This window comes from Megalops cyprinoides, chromosome 8 (genome assembly GCF_013368585.1).
Source record: "Megalops cyprinoides isolate fMegCyp1 chromosome 8, fMegCyp1.pri, whole genome shotgun sequence".
NCBI classification, from domain to species: Eukaryota; Metazoa; Chordata; class Actinopteri; order Elopiformes; family Megalopidae; genus Megalops; species Megalops cyprinoides.
In genome coordinates this window covers 31705446-31728194 of record NC_050590.1, presented here as the reverse complement: position 1 = coordinate 31728194, position 22749 = coordinate 31705446, and the positions used below count along the sequence as shown (strand labels likewise).

Sequence of the window (22749 nt, the reverse complement as noted above, 5' to 3'; positions counted from 1 at the left end):
CAAAACCTGGCCATCCCTTCCTGTGCAGCTTGGGGGAGGGGCTTTGTCTTTAGGGCCATCAGATGAGACAAGGGGACAAAACAAGACAGAGCACGTTCATCTCCCACCTGCATCTAGTGAAAGAGTAAATGTGCCTGAGTGTGTGAGAAAGAACACCCTTGTCAGACTTCAGTTGCATTCCCTAAGGGACTTGCTTTTATTCCCCACACGTTTTATGTTTTTTTTTTCCTCAAGGTTCACATGGACACCCCTGATAGCTGAGGTGAGCTGGCAGGATCTGTGAGGCTTTTGCCTTATGCGTTTTGACAGCATCCCAGTGAACAAAACTGATTGACTGATTTGATTCAGCTTTTCAAGTTAAATTACTCTGAGATTTAGAATCAAATGGCTATGCAAGATTGAAATATTAGCCTCAGGTTTAACCATAAAGGGCTGAATGAGTAAGTGTTGGGGGGGCTGGTTGGGCTGGTACTGAGCTGAGACGGGGTATCTTGACCCTTAGGCTGGTAATCACTCTGTTAAAAAAAAGATGATTGGAAACATTGTGTCTGGCATGACACAAGAATTACTACATTTACTACATTTTTAGTAATTACTCTGCGGATCTTTTGAGACACATAGCATTCACTCTCACAAACAGACATGCATGGGAGAATGGTGTGGAATTGTGTGCAGATGTCGAGGCTTACATAGTCTTGATGATCAGAGTCCTTCCAGCAACAAGCAGCGCGATCAGTCAGAATCAGCCAGCATGTCAGGCCAGTTCTAATAAGCCCCATGCTAATGGAGTTAATAGACTTTCCCTCTTTACTCCTACAGAACGCTTGCAATATCACTTCCTCATTCTGACAAGAACAAATCGACATTTCAGAGCAGGCATGTGACAGCTCCACCCCTCCTTACTACCCAGGGAGGTCATCTGTATCCCCATGTAAGAGGGCTCACCTCTCCCCATCAGAAATTCTAGAATAGTGGGACACCAGCAGCTTCATTACTGAAAGATCATCCCTGTAGTGCTCCTTGTTTCCTAAGAAACATTGTTGAGCCTGACCGAGCCAGGAATGGCGTGCACCCAGTTTGGATCGAGCCAACATCGATCAGGTCCCTCCTCTGCCTTTGCCACTTGAGTGATTCTTCACCGGAACTGTCGAGTTTTCGATTCCTTCTTTTCCCTTCTGGCACCTGCCAAGCCTGCTCAAGTCCTTGGATCTGTGATCAGTCTCCGGCAACTGAAAGAACTGGAAAACACAAGGACCACTGGACCTGAATCTCAGCCAGGAAAAGAAAAAGCCACTACACAACAGACACAGAGGCCTGACAGAAATGGTGCAATGTGTGAGAGACAGTAGGCTGGCATTCTCAGGTTACTGTTCTGCTGTTGAGTGGCCGTGCCATCTGTAATTGGAAGAAATTTCCATAGGCAATGCATGTCTGCAGTCCAGTCACCTCCCCCTCATCTTGTTTCCCTTTGATCCTGGGCCAAGAAGTCCTCCTCCTCTCATCACGCTGGGCATAAGGAAGTTCTCTCATTCTCATTCCATTCTTTTTCCTTCACTGTGCCTTGCTGATCACTTTTCCATTTGGTGTCAAGTCAAGGTGTCAAGTCTTCATTTACTGGGTGTTGTGATATATAGTCATCAGTGCTACACACACACACACACACACGCGCACGCACAAGCACAGTAATCAGATTTCAATATCAGTATTCCATTATATAAAAAGATATGGTTTACAGCATCTACTATGGTATTGTGTCTCAGATCTCTTACCTGTGTCTCTCTCTGTCTCTCTCTGCATCGTCCTCACAGTTAGAGCAGATCCAGAAACACACGTGGTACATGTGAGTATTCCTCCCATTCCCTCTGGAATCTGGGGTCATCAGTGGGTGATGATGATGAATTGGTCAGGGCTGCAGGCTGGGGGGTGGGGGGGGGGGGGGGGGGGATGGGGATAGGGGCGGGAGTGAGACAGAGATGGCTCTGGCTTTACTTTCGCCAGGTGGGAATGTGTGTGTGGAGCAGAGAGGGGGCTTCTTTGGATATGTGGTGGGCTGGACATGTCAGCACCAAAGGCAGCAAACGAACACTTGCATGTTGTCATCTGGCTTCTTAGAGAGAGAGAGGAGGGGGGGGGAGAGAGAGAGAGAGAGAGAGAGAGAGAGAGAGTTTGTTAGAGACTGTTAGTTTGACAGCAGACAAGAACATGTGGCTCATGTCTGCAACCAGGCTCGAAACAGCCACCCAACCCTGCCCCCAACAGCCAGCAAAGGGCCCCTGTTTTGTGGTCAAAGTGGGATGAAAATTGCAACAGTTCACAGTGATACATTGGGTGTACATGTGGTTTAGGGTAGAGTAGAAGAGAGGAAAATGAAAAAAAATCAGTAGCCTTTCATCTGTGGATCTGTTGAGAGAAAAAAATGCCTTTTGGAAAAAGGTAGTGTGCAGTGGAATCCCCCTTTAGTGTACCCTGTATTAGCTCTAGGTTCCTTTACAAGTGTCTGTTCAGCTCTGTAAAAATGAATATGCAGCACAACAACCTGGATCACTTTTATCTCTGTGATTATTTGGTCCTCCCACCAGAGGGGGCAAGAATGAGCCTGAACCAGAGCAGCCTGTTCCCCGGAAGGTGTCGATCCGCACCCTGCCCTCAGCCGAGGACATTGACCCCGACGTGCTGGAGAGCATGCACTCCCTAGGCTGTTTCAGAGACAAAAACAAACTGATGAAGGATCTTCTGTCAGAGGAGTGAGTCGGGGGTGGGGGTGGGGTGGGGGGCTATGGGGGTGGGGGTGGGGGTGGCAACTGACCGAGGTGGGGAGATAACACACAGGATGTGCACATTTGTAATATTTTCAGTACTGATACTCAGTATGAACAAATAAAAATCCAGCTATTCTCTAGGTTAAAAGCCCACCTTTAATATTAATTCCCCAGCTGGAACCAGTAGAGGCTCTCACCCTCCAGCTTAGATCCCTCTGACATTGTTTACGTTTGGAGACCAGTCTGTTTGTTTATATGCTTGTGTTCCTTTCTCTGAATTCCGCACAGTGGACCCTGTGCTGGAACTCACCCAGGAGCACCCATACATCATCCAAAAAGTAGTACAATTACCAAGAGCATTTATCTGTGGCTCTTATGGCTATTAGTGATGGATGGCCAGTGAGTTTCTCTCCTAATGCACCTGTGCCTCTGGTATTTCTCCCACAGATTTTGTTAAACATTGTTAAAGTAGTGTGGGAGAAAAGGGTAGTTGTGTCTTCCCTGATTGTCTTTGTGGCTGAAATTGGAAGACTTGTCTTCCCTTCCTCCATTCTTGGTCAAAGTGTCTATGTTAGGACTCTGGATGTTGGTCACATACACTAAGAACATGTTGTTTCGACTCAGTGCTTCAAAAGGCTCTACTTTGTTTCCTTCTTCATTCATCTTTGATGAGTCATGTGTTTTTGTATTTTGCATTATTTATGATCACGTATAATCTGTTTGCACAGCTTGATTTTTAGCAGAGCATTAAATCTTCAAAGTTTCAGCATTTGTGTGCTGGAAGTGAGATTGCCAAGGTGGTAATGGTCGTACAAAGACCTTCTGGTGGTGAAGCTGTTTCCCATCCTTGTCCCTCACTGAGCTCTTTTTCCACCATCTCGCCAATACAGTGATAATCAGGAGAAGATGATCTACTTCCTTCTGTTGGACCGCAAGGAGAGGTATCCCAGTCAAGAAGACCAGAACCTCCCACCTCGGAATGAAATTGGTAGGACCCTCTGAAAGGAACAAGAAGTGCTCCTTTAAGAGAAAAAGGCAGGGCTGTCCCCTACAAATAGACTGGCTCCATTCCTTACAAAAACACATTAATTTTCTTTCCTTCCCACTCTGGAGGTTCTCTCACTGCAGCGGTGCTTCAGGAACAGAGGTTCTGATGTGAATGGACCTGTGAACCTTGGACCTGGAGGGCATTGGTCCAATGATAGTTTAGAGAATGCATTCCACATTGAGCCATTTATTTCTAAATATCTCTTGAAATGTCATCTTGATTGATTCAGCCCCAGAGGAAATCGATTAGACGTCACGCTCGATTACAGATCAGTTCATACAAATACTTCAATTCCCCAAAGACCCAAAGATCTATTAATTGAACCAGGTGCTTGCTTTGTTGATCAATCATTTCAATGTGCTTCCAGTCTGTACTGTATCCAGATTTGTTGGTACTTTGTTGTACCAATACCAATGCAGTAAGCCATTTCTGTGTACACCATTTCAGTCTCTCCTCATAACTTGAATCATGGCCACTCCCCTGGTCTCCCTGGTTGGTCTTTCCCCTCACATGTCTCCTGTGTCCCTGCAGACCCCCCCAGGAAGCGTGTGGACTCACCCATGCTGAACAGGCACGGCAAGCGGAGACCAGAGCGCAAGTCCATGGAGGTGCTTAGTGTGACGGATGGCGGGTCGCCAGTACCAGCACGACGGGCCATCGACATGGTGCAGCATGGACAGAGGTACAGCACGCTTGCCCTCCAACCTCAAAACACCTGCAATCCATGTCAACACTCACCAGCGCCATATTGTTGTATGGCATACAATATGCAGCAGGGACTACCTCAGCTCCTCTGAAGCAGTCCCTCACAAAGCCACTGTTTCAAAGACTCAGAGACACTGAGGGTTCATCTCAGACTTTTTGAGGTTTATCCACCACCCACTTTCTGTTCAAACCCTACCTGCCTCCCTTGTCCACTAATTTACTCCTTTGTCACACAACTGACTTGAAGTTCTCTATATTATTGGTGTGGTGGTTTGAGCTTGGTGCATATTTACAGCAGGTCATTGCTGTGTGTGTGGAGACAAAACTGGTTATTTGGTTGGTTTTTGTGAATTCATACCTGCAGTTTGTGCCACCTTCCTTTTCCTCATTGCCATTGTCAGTCTCTTCCATGTGTATCATTGTCATCTTTTTCCCTTTTCTGTTCAACTCCTGAGAGGAGCATTATTCCCTACTTTTGTGCTCATTTAGTTAATTCTTTCTGCTTGAGGCTAGGGTAAACGACTAACCTTTTGCGGGGTATTCAGAGGGTTAAATTAGGACAGTCGCACTGTGCCTGTGATCCAGACGCACTCAGACATGCGAAAGAGCATAGGTAGTGATTGTCTCTCCTCTTACTGTCTCCTATTATAGTAAGACTGTGTTCAGTAAAAGCTTGGATATCTCCGAAGCCAATCCCAAATACAGCAAAGAAGAAAGGTATTCACTTTCTCTGCCCCCCTCCCCTTCATCATGTGTAATGCTGTGGCTTTTCCATTCACAGTGTTTCAAGTGTGGAAACAACTGACAGGACAGGATGGAAATGCAAAAAAAAAGGAGGAATATCTTGCACAGGCTGTTATTCAACTGGTCAGACACAGCTGTTCAAAAATGGGTACAGTTTCTTGTAAATAGTAAAAGCTTGCTAATCAGCTCAAAGATGATAAAAAGGAAAAAAACTGAGGAAAAAATGCAAAATGGTTCATTGAAATTCTGTTCAGTTTTCATGCTGACTATTTTTAACACCCACAGCCCACAGTCAGTCTGGCCGTTAACAAGATGGATTTTTAGAGCCGTTCTCTTTGGCCCAGAATCTACTCCCTTCCATGCTCATCTGTTTAACCTTATTCTCTGCATACAGAATGCTCCCTCCCAACCTGCCATTTCAGAATTTGCACAAGGTGCACATCAAGCATGTGACCAACCTACCGATGGCAGCTGAATTTGGTCACTGCATTTCAATGCCACTTTTCAGAATTCCTTCTAGGTTCTCTGATTTCTGTTTTCCCAGGAAACCAGTACTGCAAATGGGAATTTGCAGTGGAAGGGTTGTCAGGGGCTTCAGCTTCTCTGAATGATGCCTGATGATTACAGGCCTTTATTTCCTCCTCCTGCCCTGTAGGGCCAGGCAGAGAGGCAGTGTGCCTGTGGATCGATGGATTTGTTTTGCAAAGCCAACTGAGCAGGTCCTTTACTTGAAATCCTTTGCTTGTGCCGAATTCAGTGCCAGCACAGCAATAGGAGGCGAGAGGATGTGAGGGAGAGCAGTCTTACCCTGTTTGTCAATCCCTACAGTTTTCCAGGACATTGAGCCCCTCTTGCTACCTCTCCGCACATCAAAAGCATCTTACCTTCCTCTCACTCACCTTCGCTTCTCCCCCTACTTCGCCCCCCAGTTTGAAGTTTACCACTTTGTCCCATGGCAGATCCCAATTTTAGGTTAATGTCATTGTTTATTCTTTTTTTTTGTTCATTCACTCCATCTTTATTCTGTCCTCTCATGTGTTTGTTCAGCGTTGCACGCCCAATGCTTCTTCTGAGGTTGGCTTATCAATTGCATTGCTCTGGTCTTGTTTTCAAAGCCCTGTTTGATTGACCTTGCATCGTGGAGATGGGTTGAAAGATTTCACAGTCTGTCTGAAGATTAAAATTAATTATGTGAAGTGGAAGGATGGAAGTGGAAGGACACTCAGGGGAGTGTGCAGCACTGGCTTCTTGCTTAACACTGTGTCTGTCTGTGTGTGTGTGTGTGTGTGTGTATGTATTGTCACGCCCTCCCTGAGCAGGGATATTGCAAGCCTGTCAGCCTTGGCGGTCTACCTTCCTACAGATACGCTAGGCAATGTCGTTGTCTTAAGGGGTTATCACACTATCCCCGAAACCTCTCAGGGCGGCGTGCAGCTAGTACACATTCGGCTTGCTTAAATACAACAGAAAGAAATGAAAGATTGACGTTACCTACAGTTTCGGGACACGGACGCCAAAGCTTCGCCCTTTCCGTGGCCAGCCTGCACCAGTCGCCCCGCGACGGACAGCCCGGCCTTGGCGTAGCGAAGAGTAGCATTCGCTGGCCTTCTTGCGTTTGCGTCGTTCAGTTTAATATCTAAAAGGTCCCCGTTCACTTCTGTTTCAACTTCAACTATGCTTGGTGACGCTCTTTGGTTGGTCGCCTTCCCGGGACTTAACACAAAGAAAAGGAAATCGCGCAAAACGACGTCGCGGTAGAGTGGTCGGTCATAAACTGCAGTAGGGTATTCAGTTTTCCCGCGGGAGGCCAGCTTCAGCAGTCCACATCGATCCACAGTGGCAGCCACACCGGAAATAGCCTCATTCCACGTATCGCCCCGGGTCACAGGGTCAAACCACTCATTAATTAAGCAACGCCAACCCTCTTTTCATATTGTACCAAGCAAGCCGAAGTGTTTTAGGGACCCACTAATACTAACAATGAAATTTACTTAAATAAATCTGACAAAACATGTATCAATAATAATAACAGGCTCATCTGGGGACTAATAAGATCTCCGGGCACTCTCAAGGGTCATTTTAGATCTCAGAGGAAATGGCCTGTCCGTAACAGTACCCCCCCATAAGCCAAAAATTATCGGGAAAAAAAAACAACTGTAATTTTTTTTTTTTTCTCCTTTTTTTTCATTTTTGGTAAAATATAGGACGGACATTTCCATCTACCACCACTTTGAGGAACAAACACAGCACATCTAAGTAATAAGACTACATCTAAACAGTCATTGAAAATCAAGAAAAGTTTGCAGACACCAAATCTGCACATAGGCCCATAGCAGCAAAACCCCAGGCCAACACTGCACCTACTGAGCACCTAGTTGGGTGGGACTCACATCAACCAGAGTGGCTACAAAACCCTAGAGAGGCTGCTATCTCAACTCATATTCCACTCCTGGAGAGAGCGTCCGCAATAACATTATCTCTACCAGCAATATGTTTCACCTTCAGACCATATGGCTGTAAGATCAAACTCCATCTAAAGACTCGCGCATTTGAGCTCTGAAACTTGGCAAGGAATGTGAGTGGATTATGATCGGAATAGACCACCACATCACCCGCTACACTGGACACATACACCTCAAAATGTTGTACCGCCAGTACCAAAGCCAAAGCCTCCTTCTCAATAGTGGAGTAGTTTCGCTGGTGGCGATTAAACTTTTTTGAAAAGTAAGCCACTGGCCTCTCGACACCATTGCTTCCCGCCTGAAGAAGGACACCACCTACTCCTACATCAGAGGCATCCACCGCAAGGCAGAAAGGCTGGGAGAAATCTGGCGCCGCTAGTACTGGTTCACATGAGAGTATGGCCTTCACAGCGTCCAAAGCTGACTGACACTCTGGGGACCACACCCACTTGACCCCCTTCTGCAACAAGTCAGTGAGTGGAGCGGTCACGGTAGCAAAATTGGGAACAAACTAACGGTAAAACCCACACATCCCTAAAATTCTCATTAGTTGTCGGTGATTCTGTGGAGCTGGAAAATCCAAGATAGCCTTAACCTTTGCTGACCATGGGAGTACCTCACCACGCCCCACCCGGTGGCCTAGGTACGTAACCTGACCCTGCCCAAACTCGCACTTGGGTAGATTTACCACCAAAGAGGCCTCAGCAAGACGGGTAGAGAGCGCTCAAATATGTTCGACATGGCTCTCCCATGAGTCGCTAAACACAACCACATCTTCAATATAGGTGACCACGTGGTCCAGGCCCCTGGTCACCTGATTCATTAACCTCTGAAAGGAGGCAGGGGCATTTTTCATGCCAAATGGCAAGACCCGACATGCATACAAGGCATTGTGGGTAGTGAAAGCAGACACCTCCTTAGCATGTTCGGTAAGGGGCACCTGCCAATAGCCCTTAAGGAGGTCAAATTTGGACACCCACTGAGCCCTACCAATACAGTCGATACAGTCCTCCATTCGAGGAATGGGATATGCATCTGTACATGTTACAGCGTTGACCTTTCTGTAGTCAATACACAGAGGAGGCGCGCCACCTTCCTTCATTACCAAAACAACTGGGGAGCTCCATTCACTCACTGTGGGCTCAATAGCACCAATCTCAAGCATATAGTCTAGCTCCTGCTGCACCAAAACACGTTTGTGGGGGGCCAGGCGATACGCATGCTGTTTTATTGGGGTGGCCATCCCCGTGTCAACGTCGTGAACTGCCAACTTTGTCAAACCCGGTGTGTCTTTGAACAGCTCCGGGTAAGACTCAACCAAACTCACAACATCCTCTGCTTGGGACACGGTCAAATGAGTTAATTGATTCCGGAGGTCTCGCCGAGCCTCAGTGTTCTGAAGGCGAGCACTAATTGACTCACGAGGAATGAAGCCTGCCTCCATATCACTATCTACCACACCCTGTACCCTGTTAAAACACACTGGAGCCACAGTCTCCCGTCCCACAAATAGTTTGAGCAAATTCACGTGACACAGTCGCGTCTTCACACGGTGATCAGGAGTGCTGATGACATAACTACAGGGTCCAGCCTGCCTTACAACTGAATAAGGCCCTTCGAATAGTACACCCAGTTTTCCACCCCCTGCTGGCAACAGGACTAACACCCGATCCCCAGCTGCAAAGCTGCGTGGCTGGGCCCGCTTGTCATATTGATGTTTCATTTTGACTTTTGACCCCGCAAGCTTCTGCTGGGCAATCTCGCAAGCAGCCTGGAGCCGGTCAGTAAAATGTGCAACATATGTAAGGGGATCCTCCGGAACACTTTCACCCACTAATCGTTCCTTCAGTAAGCACAAGGGCCCATGCACCTCATGACCATAAACTAACTGAAAAGGTGTAAAACCGGTGGATTCGTTTACGCTATCCCTAACCGCAAACATTAGGAAAGGCATTGCAGTATCCCATTCCCCCGGGAACTGATCACTATACGCCTGCATACTATACTATACGCCATCTCTTTCAGGGTCCGATGGAAGCGATCAATGGCTCCCTGAGACTGTGGGTGATAAGCTGATGATGTAATTTGCTTAATGCCTAGCTGATTCATAATGCCCTGAAAGACAGTAGAAGTGAAGTTCGACCCACGATCGGACTGAATTTCCCGAGGAAGGCTATACCTGGAAAAAAACTGCACGAGAGTTTCAATTACTGTCTGAGCCCGGATGTTCCTGAGTGGGACTGCTTCAGGAAACCGGGTAGTAACATCTAGAATCGTTACGAGATACTCATTGCCCTTCTTAGTCTTCGGGAAGGGCCCCACACAGTCAACCATCACTCTTGTGAAGGGGGCAGAGAAAAGGGGGAGTGGCTTAAGAGGCACAGGTGGTGGCATATGCTGAGCCTTACCTGCACGCTGACCGGGTTCACACGTCCTGCAATACTCAAGTACACTCTTCCTCATGCCTGGCCACCAAAAATGGCGTCTGATTCGTTCAAATGTTTGATTCACACCAACATGACCAACCATGGATCCAGCATGACCCATTTTAAGCACACCCTCTCGATATCCGCAAGGCAACACCACCTGATGCAACACGTTCCATTCCTCGGCAGGCTCCCTTGGTGGTCGCCAACACCTCATAAGGACATCGTCCCGCAAATAATAGCCCTCGGACAACACAGCACCGCCATCTGGTTCCTCCACCAGACGGAAACACGGAGCCAAATCAGGGTCCGCTAACTGGGCCTCCACCAGGGCCTCCCGACCCAGGCGGGCATCCTCCTGTGTTTGCTTTAGGTGGGCCATAAAAGTATCAGACAAATCCACCTGATCATCTGGTTCCTCACAAGGAGTGGGACAAGCACGGGCTTTTGCTTGAGCACGCGTCACCACACATGCAGTGAATACTTCAGGGAACTCTCTAGCCAACTCTCAGTATCCACAACATTGCAGGCTTCATTTTGAACTCGGCCAAGCTCACTCAGTTGCCACTCGCTCGAAGGCTTCAAAAAACACATCAACCTCCTCCTCAATAAACTGAGGCAGGAGCTTCTCAGCAGAACTGAGATTAAAACTGGGTTCAGTCAGCACACCCTTTTCCCTGGCTACTCTCTCAACCTCCAATCTCATTTTCTCCAACTCAAACTTCTGCTCACTCTCACTCCTCTCAAGTTCAAACTGGCGCTCACGCTCCTCCTTTGCCAACCTCTCCTGTCGCTCCTTCTCTTCTTTCTGCTCTGCCCACAGATCCTCCAAACTGAACAACTCCTTCACTAGTGCTACCAACTCTTTTTTGGTCATAGTGGACGGCACCTCCATGCCATCCCGCTCAGCCAGTGCGGCTAGTTGCGCCCTAGTATAACTCCTAAACTGAGCAACAGTGGGCAGCTCAAACTCACTAACAGGGGATGTACTCCTCCCACTCATTGTACCACCGCTAGACATGGCACTACTCCTCTATGTAACACTGCCCACAACACCAGACTAGTTACAGCAACAGCCGGAACACAAAGCACTAGAAAAAAATATCAAGAGTACAGTTTATATTAGTTAAGCACATGTGCCAATTGCAATCACCACCAGAGGGCATTCACCTCAAAAAGAAAACAGGAACCACGTGTGCATCCTCTAAATCACCAGGTTCACAAACGGGGGGGAAGACCCACTCTTCAAGCAGGCTACAAACACCCCAGGGCAGGTTCTGGAGTGCCACCCACAGAACACTGTCACACCGCTCTTACAGAGCGTACCACGTGGCTACAACAACTGGCACAGGCATACAATTACCACCAAAACAGTTTGCAAACTACCACATCATCTCACTAGTTAGAAAAAAAAAAGAAACGTTTAGCCAAGTTATACCTAGCCTAACATAAGCTACGGCTAGTCTACAATATTACCTTTAACTAAACTAAGCTAAGCTTTACCCAACCTAGCTACCCCACCGGACCCACAATTCTTTGCTGCTCGGAGTGGTACAGCACGACTAATTCGCGCTTGGGTCTACGCACCCATACTAAACTAACTACCTACCCGTGCAATGTCCAGCCCTTTAGCAGGCTCAAACAGCCCCGTGTACGTTACCCAGCACAAAGAATTGCTTATCCGAAACTAACTAGGACACTACATATCCAACTAGATTTTAATACTGATTTTGCCGACAAACCTTATAAGTACAGCGAATGAACACAAACACTCCAGTTATAATAATAAATCCAAATGTAGCTAGATAACGCTGTACGTAATTCAGCATCCCGAGACGAGCCCCCACTCTGTCACGCCCTCCCTGAGCAGGGATATTGCAAGCCTGTCAGCCTTGGCGGTCTACCTTCCTACAGATACGCCAGGCAATGTCGTTGTCTTAAGGGGTTATCACACTATCCCCGAAACCTCTCAGGGCGGCGTGCAGCTAGTACACATTCGGCTTGCTTAAATACAACAGAAAGAAATGAAAGATTGACGTTACCTACAGTTTCGGGACACGGACACCAAAGCTTCACCCTTTCCGTGGCCAGCCCGCACCAGTCGCCCCGCGATGGATAGCCCAGCCTTGGCGTAGCGAAGAGAGTAGCATTCGCTGGCTTTCTTGCATTTGTGTCGTTCAGTTTTATATCTAAAAGGTCCCCGTTCACTTCTGTTGCGCTATGCTTGTTGACGCTCTTCGGTTGGTCGCCTTCCCAGGACTTAACACAAAGAAAAGGAAATCGCGCAAAACGACGTCGCGGTAGAGTGGTCGGTCATAAACTGCAGTAGGGTATTCAGTTTTCCCGCGGGAGGCCAGCTTCAGCAGTCCACATCGATCCACAGTGGCAGCCACACCGGAAATAGCCTCATTCCACGTATCGCCCCGGGTCACAGGGTCAAACCACTCATTAATTAAGCAACGCCAACCCTCTTTTCATGTACCAAGCAAGCCGAAGTGTTTTAGGGACCCACTAATACTAACAATGAAATTTACTTAAATAAATCTGACAAAACATGTATCAATAATAATAACAGGCTCATCTGGGGACTAATAAGATCTCCGGGCACTCTCAAGGGTCATTTTAGATCTCAAAGGAAATGGCCTGTCCGTAACAGTATGTGTGTGTGTGCGCGCGTGTGTGTGTCACTGAGCTGTCTGACGGCTGGGTCTTGTCCCGTTCTCTGGCTGTGTCGCCCTTCACTAAACAGGTCGCGTTCCATCAGCGGTGCTTCCTCCGGCCTTTCTACCAGCCCTCTCAGCAGTCCCCGGGTAAGTGCCACCCTTCCCCCTCCCTTTCCCCACACCCCCCTGCCATGGTGTTACCCAGGCAGCTCCCCCTGATGTCACTGCTTCACCTGTATTCCTTTTTATGTCAACAGCGCATACAGCAATATGCATGTCGCTTGGCAACAGTAGTCGCTATGAGTGCCAGATGCACTTCTCATTACACTGTGCTTTTTCTCTTCCCTTACTCGGGGCAGCACATAAAGCAGGGGACCATATAAAACCGGAGGTACTTGCTGAATGAATTCGCTTTAAGAACCCCCCTCCAGATAACTGTCAGTAGTCTATATAGCTACATGTATTTACTGAATTAACCTTGGTGCAGGCAAACGAACCTTCAATGCTCAGTTATACACCCAGTTCCAGATAAGATAAGATTTTAAAATGGTCATTTAAAGATACAACCTAGACCAGCAGAGCAGACAGAACACTAATTTTAGTCGTTTCCTCTACTTTTTGTCAAAAAACAGCAGTTCCAGAAAGAAGATGAGTATAAATTTCATGTTGAAACTCTCCTTGTGCCATAGAGAGATGCTCTCTGTTCTCAGTGGCCTGAGACCTGTGGAAATCCTGCTTAGGTAACACTGTGGAAAATCCTGCCTTTCTGATTAACAGAAGAGCTAGCAGCAAACCTTTACAGCTGACTCGTTTGAGAAGGCTTACAGAAGACAAATCTGCTCTTGACTCCTGACAATATGCTGTAGTTGAATTATGTGGAAAAGAAACTCGCTCATAAAAACATCTTCCCCAACGCCTGGCTCTGAAGCTAGTATGATCAAATATTCCACAGTTCCAAAGCCAAAGAAATCCATTGAAGTTTAGTTCCTGTTTTTTGAGAGGAATAACCTTGGCTTTTTAGAATCTGTGGGCCTTAACAGAACACCAGGGCTTTGCTGTGTGATATTATTAAATGTGGCTTGTTACAAGATATCAGTGAAGGATTTTTTCCAGGATAGCACATCTGTTTTCCTCCTTCACAGTGATAATTAGTTAATTAGTTTTTTGTGAGAGTTATTTATGTTAAATACCAAAACGAGTGCACCGACAGCAAGAAACAAGGTGGAGAAAGGCCAAGAGAAAACAGCGTCCATTGAGATTGAACCTGTGAACGTTACCCATCATGCTCTCTGAGTGAAGCAGCTTGACCATAAAAAGGGATGCCCTGCCAGTGTCCCCTGCTCCATCTCCATCTCATGATCCAGTCAGCAGTCTCGCTTTCAGCATTCTGTTCTGCAGGCACTCACTCTTGCGCTAGCCTTGTTTGTTGGTTCCTGCCAGCCATTGGTGGTGTTTCCACGAAGAGGAAGTAAAGCTTTTGTCCTTATTGTTCTTGTTTGCTGTTTTGCTTTCTGAATGCCAGTGATGTTCTTTTTTTTTTCTCACATTTGTTGCTGTTGGTCTTGTCGCCTCTTGACATGGCTGAGTGAGCTAACTGCATGTTTTTTCTTTTTTTTTTTTTTTTCTTTTTCGTTTCTATTCTGCGCTCCAACTGCTCATGGTTTGTTTCATCTGCGGCTCATCTCCCCGATCACTCCACCTCTCGCTGTTTGTGAGCCCTTGCTTTTCTCACTCCCTAAACCATCCGGGCTTTGGTGTTTCTGTGTCACGCTGTATGTTTCGGATACTCTATCCCCCTCCCTACTGCTCCCTCTGCCTGTGCACGTGCCACGCACTGCATGTCCTCATGTAGCCTGCCAGAAAGTTTTTTGTTCCCCCCCAGTCTCCAGACCTCCCCCTGTCACCCAACTCTAGCCCCACCCATTCCCCAGAGCCCCATCCCAATAGGACAGGAGCAATCACCCCCAACTCCTTTCAGCCAAAGACAGGGGCCTTACAGGCCAGTCCAAAGACGCAGACCCTCCCAGCCAAGTCCAAAGTGTCTGAAAAGCCCCTTCAGACCACCCGGTCCAACCCGCTGCCCAGCACAGCTGCCAACCCCTCCACCACCAAATCAGAGCCCTCCCCGCCCAGCCAGCAGAACCCCCCCTCTGTCCCCAACAGCCCCCAGGTACGGCGGCCACCTCGCACGGCCCCCACACAGCTATCTGTGCCCTTCACTCAGGTTGTACCCCTGTCCCCCATCCGGTTGCACCACTTCCACCCGGTGCCCGGCACTGACCAAAACACCAAATCTATCCCCATCATACAGGTGACCCCCCACCCCTCCCCTAGGGGGAGCCCTCTCCCCACCCCAAAAGGAACACCAGTGCACACACCCAAGGAGAGCCCAGCGGGCACCCCAAACCCCACGCCACCCCCCAGCCCTTCTATCGGGGGCATGCCCTGGAGGACACGCCTCAACTCCATCAAGAACAGCTTCCTGGGATCACCACGTTTCCACCGCAGGAAACTGCAAGGTACTTCTGAAAGGGGTTACCCATGATCCCCCCTTTCCCAATGTATTTAAGAAATGAGGGGAAAAAGAAGGTTGAGCTGAATCATCTTTGGCTGAGTGAGGACTGGAGTGTTTCTTGACTGTCTGCCACTGGTAGCTCTGGGGTTTTTAACACCACTCAATAGGAGAATGACGTGTGAGCATAGGAACCCATGTGTGCACACAGTTCTTTAACCAATCCTGTTGATTTTGACAATTCACATGGATGGCAATGCAAGCTCCACCTTCAGCTGAGTTTCTCTGCATAATGCATTAGGCAGATCCAAAGGTAGCTCTATGGGAAATGTCTAAATGTATGGATAGATCAGCTAATGATACATGTAAGTTAGGACTAATTAGATATGATTACTATCCATTTATCCTTATCATTAAAGAGATATATCTTCAGCCTTATAAATTCATTGGGTTGTTAATGCATTGAGTATGCAGATTTGGGATTTTTTATATGTCAAATAGTAAAGAAGTAACTTGTCATTCATTTTGCAGCTACATACTGCATCCAGCACTATCGATGCAAGTTGAGTCTTGAGCCATGTTACTGGTGTAGAGCCTCAATTATAAATGAGGATCAATGAGACATTGAATATGTTCATGAGAATGTATGACAGCTTGTGGCTTAATACTATGATGTTTGTGACCTCTGGTGGTTTAATCCATGTGCCTGCTTTTGCAGTTCCCACACAAGAGGAGATGTCCAGTCTCACCCCAGAGTCTTCCCCTGAGTGAGTAACTCATCCTACTTTTTTATCGATAGAGTAAGCATGACCCTAACCACAATGTTGTTGAACCCATTGGATCTAAGTCTCATCACAACTGCATGACTTCACCTTTAGATGAGCACTTAAATATGAATCTAATTAAAAGTGAATGACATTCACTTTATGTGCATAGTGATGCTATAATAGCCTAGGCCTGGGTGCATGCTTCTTCCCAATTAATTAACATTCATCGCCAGTTACAGCACCAGGCATTAGGGTAACAGCTCTCTCTTGATGAGGGTGTTGTCAGAGATTTGGCCTTCATGAATATTTCAGTATCTTATTTCTGGGTAGCTTCACTTGGATCTTGTTTGGGATCCAAGGCCACGTCTCAGTGCAGTTGACTTGCTATGGGGAACCTGTATGATGTCATCACTTTTAGGAGAGTGCATGCAGAGCACAGAGTGCACTGCCTACTAGTCCAGATGAGCTGGGACAACTCTGAGCCCCAAGCTTTGTGCTGAGACTTTCCCCACTGCAGTGCAGCTGCAGTGAAGATCACACACAATCTGGCACACCCAGACCCTCTAAGGTGCAACTTTTGGTATTCTTGATAACTTTTTTAAGTCACTTTCCCTCTGCATGCATTAAGAGAACAGGCAACTCAGGGGGGAAAAGTGGTTTGGCTGTACCTTTCAATTATGAATTATAGGCCACTTCCAACAATTGGGTGAAAAAGGGGAAAACAGCATACAAGAAAGAAAGTACAAAGAAAATTGTACTTTGTGTTCTGTATTTGCATTTCTTTATGTGAAAATTATGAACTTGTTGGATTCAAATGGGACCTAACTGGAAGTCTAACGTAATCTGTATCTTCTTTGCTTTTTTATTGCTTGTAGACTTGCCAAAAAATCCTGGTTTGGTAATTTTATCAACTTGGAGAAAGAGGAACAAATCTTTGTGGTCATCAAGGACAAGCCACTGAGTTCCATTAAAGCAGACATTGTGCACGCCTTTCTTTCAGTGAGTGTTTGCATCTGCAGATCTGTTTTGGTGTGAAATTACTGTTGTGAATCGTTGTCTATGTAAGCATATTGCTCTCATACATGTTGTCTGACTGGGGGCGGGAATTATAACTAGCATGTTGATTGGCTTTGCCGCAAGGTTGTGTTTTCCTGTGCATTAAGGCAGTTCTGATTTATGTAACAATTCAGTAAACTGCTAGTCTGCGGGCTTTCCATTTTCCTTTTGACTACCACTTTCATTCTAGGTCAATAGAATCAACACAGAGCACTGATCATTAGCATATAGATGTGCTCCTTTGAATGTCACTTATTGAAGAATTGCTTGGCCAGGGGCAATGTTAGCAGTAGCATAAGCATTGCATCAGTGAAGTTGCTCAGCGAGTTGTGAGAAGTAGTTCTCATGGCTCGGATGTTTTTTTTATTTTTAACTTGTAACCTTCTGCTTTGCCTCAGTGTCTATTAAGGAATTGTGAATGGATAGGTCATTGTTAGATAAGTCCCTAGCCCCGCCCCCAAGGCAACATGCTTGCCCCCAGGGATGTGATGTTAGAGCCTCAGGAGCGGGGACTGAGTCAGATTTTTGACATCTGATTCAACGGAGCCGTTGTCTCGCCTCATACTGTGGTGCTGAGCAGCTCCATCTCTCTGTCACAAACTGAGAGGTGATGACAACTGGAAGTGAGCTGACATATTAGTCATAGGATTTCTTCTCCCCAGAGACCGAAAATGTCATCTGATTTTTTTTGATAACTGAAATTGGTCTGAAAACCTTCTGGTGACAGTCAAGTATCATGAAGGTTTTTTTTAAAAAAAATAAAAATAAAGCTTTAGGCCCTTTAATTAATGGCTAGGCAATGGCAAAGAAATTGATGTTCACTCGTTCAACTGAAGCATGTGTATCCAAACAGCTCTCAATGTTATTTTGTTTTGGTTATGTCATTTCTTATGCCACAGCCACAATAGAGCACTCCCCCTTCAAGGGATACATCCTGACATTGGGTAAAATGTGTCTCACCTCCACCCCCACCCCTTCCTCCCCATCAGATCCCGAGCCTCAGCCACAGTGTGATCTCACAGACGAGTTTCCGGGCTGAGTACAAGTCCACCGCTGGGCCCACAGTGTTTCAGAAGCCCGTCAAGTTCCAAGTGGACATCACCTACACTGAGAGCACTGCCGCACAAAAAGAGAATGGCATATACTCGGTCACCTTCACACTTCTTTCAGGTAACCATGGGAGAGCCCCCCACCCCACTTCACTCTGACATCACCCACTACCTTGCCTCAACTAATCAGAGAGAAGCAATGAAAAGCAGAGAGAAAGAGAGAGAGAAGCAGTGTACAATTTCTTGGTCATTTGCCCCTCCACTCCCACTTGGTCTTTTAAAAGACATGCACAGCAGGTGCTTATTGAAAGAGAATTGATTCTACAGTAATCATGGGGGATTTTAAACCTGCTGGGCCTTGAATGTCAATACAGCAGAGACGATACACTACATGTGCCTGTGCTGTGAGCCCACCTGTGCCCATCTGCTGCTTCACCTATGTTAGAACTTCTCTGTCTCTTTTATCTTTTGGTTGCTCTTTCACTTTGTCCTAGCAGTTCAGGTACAACCTCGTGCTAATCTGGGCCTGGAAGCTGGTGATAGGCTTTAATAATAGGCTTTAATGCCCAGTATTTTCACAGTGTCCCCATACTTTCCCCTTTCCCTTGCATATGGCATCCTAGAATGTAAGGAAGCCAGTGTAGGATGGTGGTACACTGTTGTATTTTGAGCGAAGCTTAATAATTTTCCACTTTAGGGCTCATAACTGATTCACAATATTGTAATCAAGTATTATTTTACAACCCACCAAGAGAAAAGCACAATAAAACATTGCAAATGAATAAGTTCAAAATATTTAGTGTACCTCGCAACAATACCAGAAGCCATTCACAGTATCAGCATAGTTATAGTCAGGTGTAGTGAATAGTTGTAAACAACAAAAGAATTATTTCTGCATAGTGTGTGCTCCCTTCATTTGAGTGCTTGCTTATGCACCCTTTCATTGTGTCCGTGCTGATGTGTCCATTAATTGTGTCCCTCTGTGTCTTCCTGTCACAGGACCTAGCCGACGCTTTAAGCGGGTGGTGGAGACAATTCAGGCACAGTTGTTAAGCACACATGACCAGCCCGGAGTCCAGCAGCTCTCTGGTGAGTAGCCCAGCTGTCGCAGCTCTCCTCCGCTTTCTGACACTGCATTCTCTGCATGCATGTCCCACACTTCACCATGGCACAGCGTTCCGCTCCACACAGCACGGCACCACCGACTTCCTACAGAGAGGGGACGCTCTCTTTCCAGGGCTCCCCTCACCTCCCACTGTCTCCCACACGCATCATGGGTCCTTTAAGTGACCTGTCGGTAGCACTGTCACACGGGCCCAGGACCATCATTGGATGGAAAAAAAATATAATCTTTAAAAAGCATTGCACTGAGGGTGTCTGTGCGTGTCTCTAAAGGAGAGCGGTAGCTGAGATATAATGTCCTGAAAACAGACTTTGCTGTTTTATTGGGAAGGACAGAAGCCATGGACATACGGACAAACACCTACATTGCCATGCTGAGGGGTACAGCTTAGGAAAAAGCCAAAAATTATGGCCTCCTCAAGCCACTCCTTTCCATAGCAGTAATGCCTGCAAAGGGTTAGAACCGTGCCTTTGCTGTGGTGATTACATTGGGTTTAGATGGCAGTGAGTTAAACCTGTGTCCCACCTGGACTGCTCTCGTGGTGGTCTGCAGCAGTTCCCTACCTGACTTCAGGACTTCTCTGCCTTTAAGTGGCCAGGTTTTCCTAACACTTTGAGAAGAGAGATACCAGAGAGGCCAGACCCTTTTAGAAAAGAATTTTCCTTCAATTTCCCACTTCACATAAGCAAGTGGTAAACATCTGGGCTGTCTGTATCGTGAACCTGCAGGGCATAAGTGAAGAAAAGAAAAAGAGACCACCCCAGGCCAGACCTTTTTAGAAAGAATTTTCCTTCAATTTCCCACTTCACATAAGCAAGTGGTAAACATCTGGGCTGTCTGTATTGTGAACCTGCAGGGCAAAACTGAAGAAAAGAAAAAGAGACCCCCCCCCCCCCCCACCCCCATGTTGGTTTAGCACTGTGTCTGTGTTTGTCTTCCTGGTGAACATCCTGATATCAGCTCCCCCTGCTGGCGATAAAGGGCATGACCACAGTATAAATGTTAAAATTGCAATTGCAAGTAACCCATCAGTGAAACATTGTTCAAAGTGTCATAGGGAGGTTCTATCAGTGTAACTGTTTGATCATCATCCTTTTCTGGCATCAGTTTCATGCCACATTTAATGCTTTAATCAAGCTTAATTGATCATTCCTTTAATCTTGATGTCAACAGGACATGCACATCACAAGTAGATGGGAACTTGTATCAGGAATATTTAAGCACCAGGTAGACCCCCCCCTCCTCATATTGATGTGTCATCAAGTCTCTACAAACTGTGGAGTCCCTATGCCCCCCCCCCCCCCCCCCCCCCCCACTCTCTGTCCCACACTCATCACTTCATACCATCTTGCTTTTCACCCACTGCTGCCATACCAACGTAGGGCGTGAATTTGAAAAGCTAACCAAACCGTATGGTGAAGGTGATGGGCCAGTGGCCCATTCCTCAGGTCATGATAGTGCATGCAAGCACTTCAGTTTGAATCCTGCAGAACCTTCGTTAGCCTGGCTGTCCTTCAATTCTTCACACCAGTGGGCCCATGAAATGATCTATCATAGCAGTCAGGTTGGACCTTGCATAGAGGGAAGTCAAAATTGTGGGCGTGTGCTTGTGTGTGTATGTGTGTGTGTGTGTGTGTGTGTGTGTATGTAAGTGGGGGGGGAGTTGGAAGAGAGAAAGAGCAAGATCAGGTATGTTGGATTGACCTTATGTTGTTGACCTAATAGGTGTATACACTGAAATTCCTTCCTGTTAAAACCCACTGGTCATATCAAGGACTTTGCATTGTGTTACAAGTTTATATTTATTAGGATCCTAATAAAAGAAAAGGGTATAGAGTTGCTTTGAGTGGTTAACAGCAGTTGTTTGTTGTGGTATGCAGAGTTTGCCTTGCAGCAGTCATCTCCAGCTTCTCCCTTTTACTGAGCATAGAGGGCACAGCAGAGAACAAGGGGACACAAGATGTGTGCCAAACAGCTGCACAATGCAACTAATACAACAGCACAATGCCCTCTGGTGGCCCAGCACAGTCCTCCACCTTACACTAGCATATGTTGGATAGGAAGTTGAAGTGGCATCTTGTAATAGCTCACTTTTCTGGCATTAGTAGGAATGTTGTAATTTTTTGCAGAAGGATTTGGAACACTGCATTGCAGGTTAGCAGCCTCTTCTTTTCCTTGGTTCAAATGTACAATGGATTAAGTAGATGAATAAGAAATATCCCTTCCGCTCCTCCAGTTATCTTCAGCCATGGCAGGGAACAACACCTCTTTCTTTGTGAGGAAGCCAGCTTGTAAAGGGAGTGGTTTGCTGATGACAAGACAGTAGTTCCACGCAATCCCAGACCATGCTGGCCCACAGCTGTAGACTGCTTTCACTCTATGTAGAGAGACAGGGTAAAAAGCCAGCAGAAAAGCCACAGTCTGTCTTTTGATCCATGCCTTGAGTGGATGTGTGTTATATTTTGACAGCAGGCACTTAAAAGTAACAGGGAGATGTTGTAACATTTATCCCCCTTTAACTCTAGACCCCAAACACTGTTCGGAACCTTCAACTGTCAAGCTTTCCAAGGGTGGTAAGAATCTTTCAACCAGTGCACTATAGGGTCCTCACTACTCTGTGGAGTAGTGCTGTTCTGTCACTCCTCACTGCTCAATGTACTGTAGTCATACATTGGTATGCATGTACATGCACATAAACAGACACACACACACACACACACACACACACACACACACACAAACTAATTCTTATACACACATACTCTCATGCACTTGAACAAAGCCATTCTCACACACATTGCATGGACCTTGCAACCACTGGATACTTGGGTCTTCAGGAACATCACTAGAATTGGTGCTTGGACCACCTGGACCAACAGGTCACTAGAACAGACCCCTCACAAATTCAGAACCACAAAGCAGTATTCTGGAAATAATGTACACCACCCCACTCACACTGCAAGCTGAAAGAATAGTTTTCTTCACTGTGATGCCCACATTATGTTACTGTTTGCATGTTTACTGACTGGATATGGACTGTTTATGCATAATTTGCATGAAGTGATTCTTGCAGTTTGCAGTGTGCAAAGTCACATAAATACAATCTACTGTAAGTCTCTTAGGCATTTTCTTTTCCCTTATTACTGTGCAATTCATATATTATGTCATGTAATGTGCACGTACAGCAACTGCTGTTTGCAAATTTTGGTATTTTAAAGCTAAGAATATCAAGGAAGGCATAAATGAGACCATTTGAAAATAGTAAACAAGCATTAATGAGAACCATGACCAGATAATGTAGGAATGCTAGTAATTTTTTTTTTCAAAACCTTGTGGCCAGCGAGATGGGAGAGATTTCTTAACACCTTCACCACATTGTTTAGATGACTGTATTTTGTGTAAGTGTGGAAAGAAAGTTTAACTACTCGGACCATT

General features: G+C 46.4%; 1 protein-coding gene across 4 annotated transcripts in view; it reads left to right on the top strand.

Annotated features, from left to right (window-relative positions):
- Positions 1-22749, top strand: part of brsk2a (BR serine/threonine kinase 2a) — a 188200-nt gene that overhangs the window by 159626 nt on the left and 5825 nt on the right. For 2 of the 4 annotated variants that reach the window (XM_036535099.1, XM_036535098.1), the window contains exons 9-18: positions 1809-1840; positions 2580-2744; positions 3650-3747; positions 4339-4489; positions 12894-12954; positions 15119-15326; positions 16038-16086; positions 16962-17085; positions 18132-18312; positions 19191-19280. In XM_036535099.1, the coding sequence (XP_036390992.1) occupies positions 1809-1840; positions 2580-2744; positions 3650-3747; positions 4339-4489; positions 12894-12954; positions 15119-15326; positions 16038-16086; positions 16962-17085; positions 18132-18312; positions 19191-19280 (1159 nt within the window). Of the gene's footprint in view, positions 1-1808; positions 1841-2579; positions 2745-3649; positions 3748-4338; positions 4490-12893; positions 12955-14659; positions 15327-16037; positions 16087-16961; positions 17086-18131; positions 18313-19190; positions 19281-21839; positions 21888-22749 lie in introns of all 4 variants that reach the window. The other 2 variants (XM_036535100.1, XM_036535097.1) reach the window with 2 other exon arrangements.